The sequence below is a fragment of the Lucilia cuprina genome, chromosome 4, assembly GCF_022045245.1.
Source record: "Lucilia cuprina isolate Lc7/37 chromosome 4, ASM2204524v1, whole genome shotgun sequence".
Classification (NCBI taxonomy): Eukaryota; Metazoa; Arthropoda; class Insecta; order Diptera; family Calliphoridae; genus Lucilia; species Lucilia cuprina.
Genome location: NC_060952.1, coordinates 39038111 through 39052940, shown reverse-complemented (window position 1 = coordinate 39052940; position 14830 = coordinate 39038111). Strand labels below are relative to the sequence as shown.

Sequence of the window (14830 nt, the reverse complement as noted above, 5' to 3'; positions counted from 1 at the left end):
TATAGTCCAGTCTATAGTCTAGTCTATAGTCTAGTCTATAGTCTAGTCTATAGTCTAGTCTATAGTCTATTCTATAGTCTAGTCTATAGTCTAGTCTATAGTCTAGTCAATAGTTTATAGTCTAGTCTACAGTCTACAGTCTAGTCTATAGTCTAGTTTATAGTCTATAGTCTAGTCTATAGTCTAGTCTATAGACTAGTCTGAAAATGTCGGAAAAACGTTGGCAGCACTAAACTCAAACCATAATAGTACCTATGGTCATCATAAAACATCAGATGATTAGCCTTAAACCTTATGTTCAACCCCACCTTTAAATATATTTATATAACCTAAACTAACAAAATCCTATAATTAAAGCCGCTCCCCTTATAACTAAATGACGGTGACAATTTTAAGATAAATAATTTTTGGCATTAAAATAATTTAACGATCTTTATTTCCGTCTGTAAAGTATTAATAAAACAAACATTAAAAACTTACAAAAAATTTAAATAAAAACACCTTGAAATTCATAAAAAACCCCCATAATGTAAATAAAATTTTAGAAAAAAAAGGTTTTATTTATATTTCATCATTATTAAAAGAAACTCAAATCATAAAAAAACAATTAAAGTGTCTAGCAAGACACTAATTTGGCAATACAAAGTATTAAAAACAAATCTCTCAAACTGATTCATCAAAAACTAATAATTGCTGCTTAGCACGTTTTCATTTTAATTCACACTTCGTTTTTTTATTATTTTAATTAAATGCTCCCATTGATAGGTTTGTTAAAGAAATAAATATTTATTAGCACTTTGTAGAAAGAAAAAACTCTAAATACAAATATTTTATATATAAAATTTAAATATTTGCATTTGTTAAATAAAATAAAAGAATAGAATATTAAAGTTATTTATTTGAATGAAGTTCAATATTTAAACAAAAAAAAAACCGGCTTGCTTAACAAAGTAAAACGATAGATTTTAGTTTGGAATTTCTAAAATGTTTAATAGTTCAAATCAAGCTTTAATTTCACCATTAAATTAAAATAAATAACGGTTTCTTTAAAGTTTTTTTTTTGTAATATTTATGCAAAAATAGGTGATGTTTTTAAATTTAGAATAAATTGTTATAAAATTTTGTTATATTTTAAAGTGATTTATTTGTAATGGGTTTTGAATGTTTATTAATTAATTGTGTAATTACTTTTTATTAAAAGTCATTATAGCTTTCAATTAACTGTTAAATGATTAATGATTTAATATTTTTATTGTTATAATTTCAATTATTACTTAACAATAATTAAGTTGTTTTTAAATGCCTAATGTAAAATAACGTAAATTTTATTCAGTTTCACAAATAATTAAATTTATAAGTTAATTAGCCTTTGGAAAAAACGTAATAGACTTTTTATTATTTACTGCTACTTGTTATAGAACTTAAACTTGGTTTAAACTTTGTAAAATTTAAACGTTGCTGGTTTTGGATTAAAAAAAAGACAAAACAAAACTATTGGTCTCTGGGACGATAATGTGGGCTGATCTTCATATAATCTAGTGGATGGTTCTACTGCAAGTTCATCAAAGCAAGTATACAACATAGTTATAGCGTTCTTTGGCGAACTACCACTTTATCAATAACTTAATTCAGGAGTTTCAGTTGTAGGGAGGCTTCTTCTCTGTGACAATAGAAGATAGTTTACCAAGCTATATTGAATTTTGATTGCATGGTTTTACGTGGTCGTATATCTAAACCGATTAAGGAAATGATTATAAGCGAAATACAAGTTTATCAATAGCTATATTCGGAAGGTTCTGTATTATGTGCGTTCGTATCTGAGACAATAAAATATCAAAGCTAAATCGTCTCATTATTCTTAGCGAGATACAAGTCGAGGTACAAGTATATCAATAGCTTTAATCAGGAGGTTCAGTTGTATGTGGGCTCCGTCTCTGTTACAATAAAAGATCATGTCCCAAAATTCATTGATTTATTTTCAAAACTGCGACCTGTAGTTTGATTTCAAGGTTTACATGGACGAAAAGATCAACGGACATAGCTAAATCGACTCAGAAAATGATACAACTGATGTTTTTAGCGCACAATAATAATGAAGAGATTTTTTTCTTATAGATCAAATTTCATTACTATTGTGCTATTTTTTAAAGCAACGAAAAATGTTAAAGTATTTTTGTAATGGAGACCTAAATGGGTACCCAGTGTTCATCATACTTAAATGTGTAATTTCTGGACATAAAACTAAATTCTATAAAATCTAAATTATTGCATTATTAACAATATTCCATGCTCGAAATATTGGTGCTCGCCAAAATAAAGGAACAATATGAACCAAAGGAACCTTATAGAGGATCCTTATAGATAGCGGAGTCGATTAAGCTATGTCAGTCTGTTCGTCTGTCTGTTGAAATCAATTTTCTGAAGACTCCAGATATCTTCGAGATCCAAATCTTCAATAATTCTGTCAGACATGCTTTCGGAGAAGTTTCCTATTGAAAATCAGCAAAATCGGTCCATAAATAACTGAGATATGGGTAAAAATCTGAGACTACCTCTGAAAATTTCCTCAACAAATTATAAATAAAAGCATAAAAACAACAACAAGGAGATAAAGCAGTAATATGTTGGTAATACAGCTCATATTTGTTTGAGGGCGGTAATACAGTTTGACGGTGGTAGTACAGTACAACGGTTAATATTTCTTTCTGCTACAGTTTATATTTGTTTGTGTATGTTATGTGTGACATGTGTACAGAGATACAAAATAAATAAAAACTGTTTGTGAATGGTACATAAGATTCGGCACAGCCGAATATAGAAATATTACTTGTTTTTTTTTTTTAATTTGCTAGACCATCTTGAAAGACTAAAAATCAAAGATGTCTAATACAGTTGAAAATAAAATGATAAAATCTGAAGTCTGCCAAATATGCAAGATTAAAATAGATGAAGCTTTACACATCTATAGCTTTCAGTGTTTTAATTCCGTTAAAATTTTAAAATTAATTTGTTTTATAGAAAAAATCATTATACCTTAAGTTTTTTTTTAACTAAAATTTAAACAACTGTGTTATTATTTTTGCATTACGTACATACAAATTGTGTTCAATATTTTTTCTCAATACAATTTTACACTATAGATATGTAGCCTTCAAAATAGATTTTCAATAGCTTTGAAATATTATTGTTAGGTTTTATGATTTTATTTTGTTTATTGTCTTCTCTATAACTTTACAAAGAAACAGAAAAAAAAAGTCATAAACCAGTTTGTAATTTGTCTAAATTTATTATTATTATTATTTTTTTTAAATAAAAGAGAAATATTTAACAAAATAAAAGTTGAAACGTATGTGTGTGTATGTGTTTGAAAGTATACGAAATGAAAAATTAATGATTTTCATTAAAATGCATTTAAAAAAGCTTAAAATAAGTATGTATGGCGCAATCGCAGCAGTCTCTTTATTCATATGTATTGTAAAATTTGTTTATTATGTAATATATTTACTAATGTTATATTTTATCATTTAAGTGATTTCATTAACGTTTTCTTTTTTAAGAAATCATAATTTTATACAAATATATATATATTTGAAGGTCATAATACATGTGCCTTTTTTTAGTTAATCAATCTTTAAAACTTGTTTATCTATTTACCAAACTTTCTAATGCGAAATTTAATTGCAAAAAAAAAAAAAAATAGAAAAATTTCAATTGAAAGAAATATTATGAATTATTTGTTTGAAATTTAAATAGCTTATGGTTTTAGAAATTATCATACATAGATATTTGGATTCTTTTTTAATTTAAGTTAATTTACATACATTTAGAATTATTGGCGTGTGTTAATGATTAAAATCAAGTTTTATATGCATTCTAGAATATAACTAAAATTAAACAATATAAAAAATTAATTGCACTTATGGCTTAAAAGATCTTCAATTAAATTATAAATTTTAATTTAAAAGTATGCGAAACTGATAAATTTTGCAGAAGAATTTTTTGTCCTATGAAACAAACCAATATTTTGACACAAACAAAATATTGGTATACCCAGGGAAAACCTGTTAGAAAGTATCGAAATTGATGCAATCTGTTGTCAAAAGTGAGCAGCAGATATGTATAGAATTTTATTAACTTACAGTTATCATTTTGGTAAACATCGTTGTAATTTTGCCAATGCATCGTTGTCATTGCATAACCGCATTGTTGTCTTTTCGGCAATTTTACATTTTAACATATCGTTATCACTTTAAGAACACGTCGTTATTGATCCAAAAAGATAACCCATGTAAATAAATATCATAAAAAATTTTCGTAATTAACTGCCGCCAGTCGTAGATCGAATCTGCGTTTATGATTCGACAACGTCATGTATTATTTATAATTTTGATTTCATAACGTCGTTCATGTTTTTTTCTATTATTGTTGTTGATTTGATAACTATTCGTACATCCAACAGTTGTTATTAAAAAATTATAAAAACTTTGGTGTCAAGACTTTTTGCCAATCATGAATGTTAGTCATATTCTAAAGCGGACTTTATATAAAAGCTTTCATTATCCCAGGACTAGGGTCAAATGAAATTAAGTAGAGAGGATATGATTCTAGTTAAACTTTTTTGAATCGAATTTCATGGCAATTGTATTATTTTTAATATAGTTAGGAACGTTAAAATAATTTTCTGAGGGGAACCTTTTTTGGAAGCTCTAAAGAAATGTGAACCGATCCTCACTTATTCTATGACTAGATTATAGTCTAGTGTATAGTATATAGTCTATGTGGTGGTTTCTTGTTTATGAGCTAGTATATTGACTAGATTATGGAGAAATCAATGATTTAATTCACAGACTTGTTAATGGACTAGACTATAGATTAGTCACTAAGTCATGAACTTGTCTATTAACTAGGCTATCGCTTAGTTTATGGACTAGTCTATGGTCTAGTGATTATGAAATAGTCTATGAAGAATTCTAGCTAGTATATTGAATCGGATATGTTGAAGTAAAAACGAACTTCAAAAGAAGTAGAATGAAAGTACTGAAGAACTGAAGAAGTAATGTTTTTAACACAGACTTGTCATAATAAGGTTGTCCTTATTTTTGATTCCAAATTCACTACATTTGAACTCATTTTCAGGGTTTTAAATCAAAAAATTTCGGTACAAAAAGACATACCATCAATTTTAAACAAAATTGGATCCTCTTCGCTTCTTTGGAAATCAAAAAACATCACTTCCACAAAAGATAAAAAAATTCCCTTAGTGCTACTTTTGAAGTGGTATTTAATGAATTACATTACATTGTAATGTAATGTCATGTAATATTCCATCTATGAATGAATCTATTAACTAATCTATAGACTTATCTATCACTTAGTTTTTGACTTGGCGACATAGAGTAGTCTATGAACTAGTGTCTTTATTGTGAAATAGTCTATGGACTAGTTTATGTGCTGATCTTTTGAGTCTAGTCTACTATTTTCTAATAGATAAACTATTCTGTGGTCTTATTCCATTTCCTTATCTGTAGACCTGTATTTATGATATTCTGAGATATAACTAGTATGGAGCAAACAGAAAACGTAAACCGATAGACAAGTTTAAATTCCCAATACAAAATGCATTAATAGATAATCTTTAAGGAAAAACTTTGCTCTGGTTCTTTCAGTTCGGACTGAAGTTTTGGGAAAAAATTTGTTGGAATTTCCCGGGACATTTTTTTTAGGTTCCCATTTTGCGGGAATTTTCAAACTCTAGTTCGGACCCTACAAGATGGACATGGCTTGGTGATTTTGAATACCCTTAAACTTTTGCGACATGTTTATATATTAAAAGAGCAAAATATCTATAATTTTCTGGAGAACTTGCTCATGTTCTTAATCTTCTTAATTTGATCTTTCTTCTCTGTTATGCCACTTAAAATTTATCATAAAATGCCCTTTTAGATTTCAATACAATTTAAAGATATTATTATTATATATTTAGAAATTTTTTTTATAATCACTTTTGACACCATTAAATAAAAGCAATTTGTACATCTTTTAACTTAAAACACTCTATAATTTCATTCAAAAAACCAGCAATTTGTCTTAAAAAAAATACCTTGACTATAAATAGTAAAAAATTTAATAAAACTCATACATTAATTTGTCTGCCAATAAGGGACGTGTAATAAATATTTATGAGCAATTTGAGGACATTGTAATTTTTTATGTTTTAAATAAGAAACATTTTTTTGAAACAATTGTTAAAAATTTTGCCGCCAATTTAAAATGCGCAAAAAAATGTATATGTTTGTACTCTTTATAATTCAATATTGAGTTTACATCGTCTTCATGATCATTATTATCAACGATGTAATTTGGAGGCTGAACCCATTGCTTTGCCACTGACAGCAGAGAAGATTGTGTATATGTATTTTTGTAGCAAATTTCATGCTATATTTGTAATACAAAGATCAGGGTAGATCATTATTTCTGATACTTTTTTGGTATCTTTGGTATGAAATTGTGTTAAAACAATACTTTATATCGTCTTCTTTTAAAGTTTTTAAAGAGTCTTTCATTATATAAGTTTTACTTTGTTAAAAATGAATGTACTTTTTCTCCCAAAATGAATGAGGTGTGTATTTTGAAAAAAAATTAAAGAAAAGTTTTAATACTTAAACGTAGACGTTGAGTCTCAAGTATTATTTCAGTTATCAAGTTAAAAATTTCAAATACTTTTTGCAAATTGTTAAGTACCAAATGACTTAACATTAATTCAGTTTTAATCAAAAAATTTCATCAATTTTTGTTATTCAATTTCAATTAAATCAAAAAACATCTTTCAACTTCTTTGTACAATGTTTCTCTTCCACCCCTTCTCTATCTCCCTCTCTCTCATTCTCTTATACTTTTTATATATTGCTTCGCTTACGAAAATGACGACATAAAGTCTACAACTCAATGTCAGGTTTGTTTATTATGATCACTCTTCAATCTGCCGATCGATGGATCGATAATGTTTGACTTGTGCTATTGTTGCTGCTCTGCTTAAGTTTAAACTTTAATAAAAGAAAACAATAAATTAAAATATTGTTGATGATTTCTTGTTTTATTTTTCCATTTGTGGGTTTATTTTACAGATTCACATGAATTTTTATTGCTGTTTAAACAAGCGCATTTATTTCTGGGAAAAAAATTACAACCTAAAAAAGTGGGCCTTAAACTCAAAGTGATTACATGATTACATTTTTCGTCTATAAAATTTTATTAAAGTAATTTTGGTCGATTTTAAAGTGGTAGCTAGAGTATTTTGTTTTTAATAAAGATATAAATTTTCAATGATATATATCTCAGTTTTGGAATAAACCTTAAAGGGAATAATGCATATTTATAAGTTATGGTATACTATATTATGCTATAAAGATTTATGGGTCTTGTACAAATTACATATAACTCAAGGCATAATCCAATTGTTGAACTTTTTAATGAATTGTGAATAAACACTGTTGATATGATCTTACATGACTTTTGCCTGATCATATGACAGTCTAAACTGGCGTAGGGATCAGTTTTATAAAAATTGTGTCTGTATGTAGAGTCAAGATTTTTTTCACTTATCAAAATACTGTTTATTTATTGTTGTAACAACATATTTAAAGTGTTCATGCATAAATCGGCAGAATATGATCCACATAAACAATAACCAAAGATTAAGATATTTAACCTATTAATTTTTAATTCGAATTTTTCATAATTTTCGTTTAAAATAAAAACTCAATTCATATGATCAAACTACATTTTTGTATCGTAAAAAGGTTTATTGTGGGGAATTGTAGTGGAACATATTAAAATCTCTGATAGTTATCAATCCCACTATTCTTATAGTCATAAAACTAACGCATTATACAGTTCAATGCATTGTTAAACCCCAGGCCAATGTATATATTTCTAAAGGATTGATCTTTGCTAACTTCGAAACCATACTTATTGCAAATTTTAGATTATAATATCTCAAAGTTGGAAGAAGTTATGGTATATACTTTTGAAACCCTTAGGAGAACATTAACATTCGTAAAGCCTTGAAATCATTGAACAGGACGTCGGCATTTGCAATTGAAAAACTTTAGATTATGATATGTCAAAGCTGGAACAAGTTATACTTTGACCCTTCTAAAGCATTAGTATTGGATAGGATGTTGCAATTTGAAATCGAGAGCAAAGATAGTCGTCACTCTACTGTACCCTAGGTAAACGAAAGCGAAAACAGTCATCACTGATTTAAAGTGAAATGAGAGAGAGGACATTTAAAACTCGGTACAAGTTATCGGAAATACATTCCCGAATCTTAAGATTAAGATATCTCAAAAAGAAGTTGCTAGGTTAAACTTTTGACAACATTTGATAGAAACTTTATATTAAAACGTAGGTAAACGGGAGAATAGACATTTGAAACTTGGTACAAGTTATTATGTTGTTCGGGGGTAAGGTACCGAAATAGCTTGCCATCGAGCATTTACTGGAAGTAAGTCAATCATCCCTCAATAGATTATTAAATGATAATGGTTCTCGCTTACAAAGGGTACACATAGACGGCGACTGTTTTTACACTCGTTTAGAAAGAGCCGACCAGATGGTTAAGCGTTAATGGAAATGATTGCCCTTTTTTGACACTTTGTCGACTCTACTGGGTCATTAGGGTGTTTGTGTAAAAACCGCTATGATATTCAGGTCTCAGTAAAGGTGTTCTTTTTTCATTCAAAGCACAACTTCTTAAATACCAATATTTCATTATTTTTACACAAATATTTAAAATTTATGCATGAAATTTTTCAAATAAATGTTTAAATTATTTAGATTTAAGTTATATGTATGCAAAACAACAAAAAAAATGTTGCTCATTAGCAAAATGCATAAGTAAAAAAACTCGATTTCAAAACTTTTGTTTTGGGAATAACCGTTATTATTAAACTTTGAAAGCAATAAAATTAAAATTATAATAACACTTGTATATACATATGTATGTATCTCTAGGGTACATAGTACAAATACTATTGTGAAATAATAACTAGTAGGGGTTTCTCCTTGCTGATATACTGAGTATAAATGAAATCGGATGATGCTGGGTCAGCAACTCTTGCCACCCAAAAAAAAAGAAATGAAATGTGAACGAAAACAATAAATGAAACTAAAATACCAAGAAAACAAAAAAAAAAACCAAAATATACAAGTTATTACATAATAATTATATGAGTATGTATATATGTAGTTAAAGTAAATAAGACAAGAGCAGCAAGAAAAAAAAGCTAAAATAACAGAAAAAAAAAATAAAATTGAAAAATTAAAAAAACTTAAATAGAGAAATAAAAGAAACCTAAATATTTAAACTTGTCATGCAAATATTAATGAATAACAGCGAAAAAAAATGAAAACGAAAACGTCTTAAATGAATCAACACGGTTATTAAGGCAGTTATTATGAATTTTTTTTCGAACAAAACTTTTGTAATAATTTTACACCTTTGTATGACCAACAATTTTTTTCGTTGTTATGGTTATTGTTATTTTTTTTAGTACTTTTGGTACTTAAATATTTATTTAACAGAAGTTTAAAAATACAAAAAAAAAAAACACACACAAACGACAGGCTTAATATTTATCGTTATACAGAGTTGTCTGTCTACAATTATAAAAAAATGACAATTACTAAGTTTTAAAAATTTATATTTTTAAATAAATTGACATACATTTATTACTAATATTTTAACTTTGCTAAAATATTGCTTAATGTTAATTTAATGTTTTTTGCTTTACACACTTATGGTATTTTGTTTTTCAGTAAAGTGTTAAAAAAACCCTTTTAACATTAATATGTTTTAACATAAACATTTATAATAAATCTGTATTATTATTACACATTTTTCTGTTAAAACATAAAAAAGTGTTTCCTATTTTTAATGGGAGTTTTTGTAAACAATTGTTGAAAATTTAACATTTTCACAGTCATTAGAGGCAAACACAAAAAAAATTAAGTAATTTGTTCATTTAATTAAGCGGTAATTTTCAAATTATATTTAAAATTTTTATTATTAAACAAATGAATGTTATATATGATTATAAAATATTTACAAATGTCTTAACAATTGATTACAGTCTATCAGCACTTAACTGACATTAGTTTTTAATCTTGTGACGCGATTACTGTTTACACAGCTTAGGGCGAGTTTTACAGATAAAGTTAATTTTCATTCTTTGGTTAAACCTGGTTTAATATATGTTTCATGTTTTTCAGTTATCAGCAAAGTTACTTATTATCTTAGTTTAACTTAGTTTTATGTGGTCAATTAAACTCAAGTTATATCGGTTAAAGTCCTCCTAATTTTGTTCCGAGTTTAATCTAACAGCAAGTTAAGCCTACTTTAACTGAGGAGTAAGAAACCCGCCCTTAGTGTTTGGCATTACTTTCTAATAAATGAAAAAATGTTAGTTAGATAGTCTCAATCAATCATCATGGCTAATATTTTACTTTAAGTAATTTGTTTAAATTATTAAATATAATAAATACTTTTTTTAAATTGTTTATATTCTTAGCAAATAATAATTGGTCTAAAGAATTGTTTTTATTTATTGTACAACTTTTAATGCAATTTCAACAAAACAACATGATTTTTTCTTAAGAAAATTTAAACTTATTTTTTAAACAAAAAAAGTTATAGAACAACTAACAAAGAGATTTTATCATCATTATTATAAACATTTTGCTAATTCTCATAAAAAAACACATCATTTCCTTAATAAAATCCCCAAAATTTTAAAGTTGTTACAGTCAGTGAACTTTATTTAGAGACATCAGGTGATAAAATATGGAAAAAGACAACCCATTATCTGGACATATACATTAAACACTGTCGATGTCAACATTACAGTTCGACAAAGGGTCAATGAATCCGGAAAAAGACAGTGATTTTCATTAAAGTCTAACCACTTGATTATACGTATTTGGTCACGGATGGGATCTTTGTAAACAAGAGTAAAGACTCTCATTTCTTAAGTGTCCCCTTTGTAAGCGAGAGAGTGGGCACTTTAAAAACAAATTAAGTACTTTGCTTTGCTAATCTATGGGATGACGATTGAATTCCTCGTAGGACAAGCACATGTTAAAATAGCTAGTCATCTGGACAGTCTGTTACTAGGGACTGTTCAAACGAACTGCTGGAATGTTGGCTATTTTCTTTTCCATTAAAGTCTAGGGACTGTTCGAATATCTGCTCCTGTTTTCATTTTCCAAAGACAAGGAGTCAATGAATCAGAAAAAGACTGTGATTTCCATTTACGTCTAACCACGTGGTTATACGTCTTTCGTCAGAGATAGGTTCTTTGTAAACTAGAGTGAAGACTATCGCCACTTTAGTGTTCCATTGTAAGCGAGAGAGTAGGCACTTTAAAAACTTATTAAGTCTTTTGGCTGTCTCTTCGTAACGATTGAATTCCTCGTAGGACAAGCACATGTTAAAATATGCAGTCCATACAAACTGCTTTAACTTCCAAAAAGTTAATGCAGTCCCTCAATATCGAATTTATGGGCATTTTTGAAAATGAAAAAAAATCTAGAGAAAATTGAAAGCTCAATTTCAAGAATAATTAAACTAGTGCTCTCTCAACCTAATACCAAAAATTAAGAAGAATCTTTTAAGAATCTTAACCAGATATAAATATTGTTTTAAATCTCGCATCTGCTTTCAGAAGAGAACTTTTTATAAATCTCAATTCTTGAAGTTTCAGTTTTAAAATTTTCAAAAATTTATAGTTATTTCTAACTTTAGGTTATGATATGTATCTTAATGAATGGGCTTTCAGATCCGAGTTAGAAACGACTTACTGCTTTTCTAAAGCCAGGTTTTATAAGGCGTCTGCATACAATTCTATACCGATCCTTAAACAATTTCTATATAAAACTAATTCACACCAAATTTATCCATTATTAGTACTTATATCTAATGTAAAACTAAGTAGAACTCAGAAAGATACCGCACAACTTTACTTTGATTTCTTTTGTCTTTATAACTAATTTACATTTTTGCTGTAAACCATAAATGGACATTTCTGATGAAGTTTAATATTTTTTAACATTGATTTTGGGATTTTTTGTCAAAACTTGTTTTAATATTAATTTTTGTTTTATTTGATTTTTGGCCATGGCGGAAATCTTTAAGACAACTTTTCAGACATGACCATTATATTATGATAATTTCATTGGTTAAGACAAAATTTAAAGTTCAATGAAAAATTAAAGCGTAAAATAACAAAAAATTGTTTTTTTTTTTTTTTTTTTTTGAATAAAATCTTTGAGCAGAACTGTTAAGAGACCAAATTTATATTTTCAGAACTTCCGCAATTTGTTTTTTAAAAAGTACGAATTTTATTCAACAAACTGTTTAACTGTGGAACTGAACTTTTTACTTGAGTTTCAGTTGTATTTATACAAAATTTGGAACATACCTATAGATACCGGAAAGTCTGAAAATAATGCTTTAATGCCTGTATATCAAAATTTAAGGTATTTAAGTTTGCAAAAAATGAGACACTAAAAAAATATGTATAAATTAAAATAGCTTAGCGCTATATTATTATGAGTCGAATATGGATAAAAGCGTTGGTTTTAAAATTTTAGACTGAGATCTATCTATGGAAATATTCAAATGGCGGATCTGGATTTGATGTAGCTCAATCCTTTAGAAACCAAGTCAAGTCCAGTTTTGTTTTTCTAAATTTTGTGTTAGTGTCAAAATAAGTGTCAAAATAAGTTAACTCAAAAAAGTAGTTTTTTAAGAGAAAGTTTGTTTAATATTATAACTGGAAAGTTATTAAAGTGATAATTAATTTAAAAAAGTTTAGCAAATTCATAAAATTATTTTGCCCCTTTCAGACTTAACACATTTTGACATTAAATCCACAATTATCATTCACTTAAACCCTAAAACTATTCTTCTAACCACTATCTTAAATTTATTATTAATAAAGTAAAAATTCTTTCAACTTACCCCATAAAACAGTTAGTACTTTTAACTTTTCCAATGGATATAGAACAAGGCACACCAAAAAGAAAATATGAGCTGCAGAGATCATTATGACATTGTGCCATTTAAGAGGAGCTTTGAACTGAATACCAAACACTTTATCGCCCTTAAATTTACGTGTGTATTCCTCCAAATTGACATGATATTTATTTTGTATGATTTTTACTTCTCCATCGGCGGCTGACACCAAGGGTTGACCATTGGCGGTGGGAAAACCATTTTTGGCTGTCACTTTGCCATTTGTCAAACGTTGTTTTAAGGCTGTGTTGTCGGTGGTGGTATGTGTAGTTTCGGCACAACTGGTTGTACTGACGCGTTCCGAGGTTGATAAATGACCCATGTTGATTGTGTGTTAAATACTTTGTTTACTTAATAGTTTCAGAACGATCAGTAATTCTGATGGGGGGGGACCAAAAAAAATTAACACAAAATAAATAAATTTTTTGTTTTTTTTTCTTAAAAGGGGAATAAAAATTTAATTTATCTTTTTTTGTAATTTAAAAAAGGGGAAATTTTATTATTATTTTTAAAGGGAATGATCATACAAAGTTACAAAATGCATAACTACTTGCAACGGCTTATTGCCCAACTTTTGTATTCTCAATTATAAATTTAAATCAAGGGGACAAAAAAAACTTCTATTTTACTTAATATTAATAATTTTTTTAAATAAAATTTTTGGAAAATTACTTGTGTTTGGTTTTTCATTTGTTTGCTGAAATTTGTATTTTTTAATAAATTATTAATGTAAGATCACTGTTTAATTTCTTTGAAACTTTTTCAACACTTTTCAATTTTCTTTATTTTCATTCGTTTTATTTGGAAATATATTTTTTCTTTATTATTTTATTTATTGTGAAAACTCTTGTATTTTCTCTTAAAATATATATTATTTTTGTTCAGTTTTATTTAAATTTCTTACATCCGTTTGTTTTTATCTAATGACCGTTACTGTTTGACGTTTCGTTAAGAAATGATCGTAGTTTAAAACTTAAATTTCATTTCTATCTTTGGCTACACAACTTTAATGCTTAAAGATGACTCTGGTCGACTGAATGTCGGAGTATTTGTCTCTACGTTGTTTATTTTTTTTTGTACGTACGTATGTCTGTCTGTCTGCTTCTTACTTTACACTAGTATTCTTTTGTATCGAACAGATACGTACATATGTGTGGCTGTATCTATCTATCTATCTTTTTTTTTGTTTCTATGTATGTCTGTTACTGTTGACTGACTTTTGTATTGTTTATTTTGCTTTTATTGTTGTTTAAGTAAAAAATCGAACACCAAAAACATAAACTTACTTTAAGGCCAAGATTGAGCCACCTCTCGGTGTTACTTCAAAACCACAAATACACACACCATTATACACACTCACTCATTCACTTACGCGTTCCATAACATTTGCAAACACATTTGTCAGATCATACATTTACAGAAAATACCATCCATGAGTCTGTAACAGGAAAACCTTCAAAGAATTATTTCGTTATGAATGGAATTCTTTTGAATTCGATTTAACTCCCATAACTATATAAAATAGGTAAACACCAAATTTTTCTAATTGATTTTATATATATTTTATCACATTTAAAAGAAATCATTATAACAATCATTTCTAAAAATAGACCAACATATAATTCCCGAATAATATTCCTCTAACAGCAATACTAAGCATTACTCATTATACATACGTCATAAATATGAGGTGTATTTGACGTCAAAACTATAAATAGAATTGATAAATATTATTGAACTGTTTCAAGCTCAAGT

General features: G+C 27.5%; 1 protein-coding gene across 1 annotated transcript in view; it reads right to left on the bottom strand.

Moving 5' to 3' along the window:
- Positions 1 to 14102, bottom strand: part of LOC111690673 (acyl-CoA Delta-9 desaturase) — a 19159-nt gene extending 5057 nt beyond the window's left edge. The window contains 2 exon segments of the mRNA XM_046950599.1: positions 13016 to 13453; positions 13980 to 14102. Coding sequence (XP_046806555.1) covers positions 13016 to 13397 — 382 coding nt within the window. The 5' untranslated portion in view covers positions 13398 to 13453; positions 13980 to 14102.
- Positions 14103 to 14830: the final 728 nt, after the last annotated feature.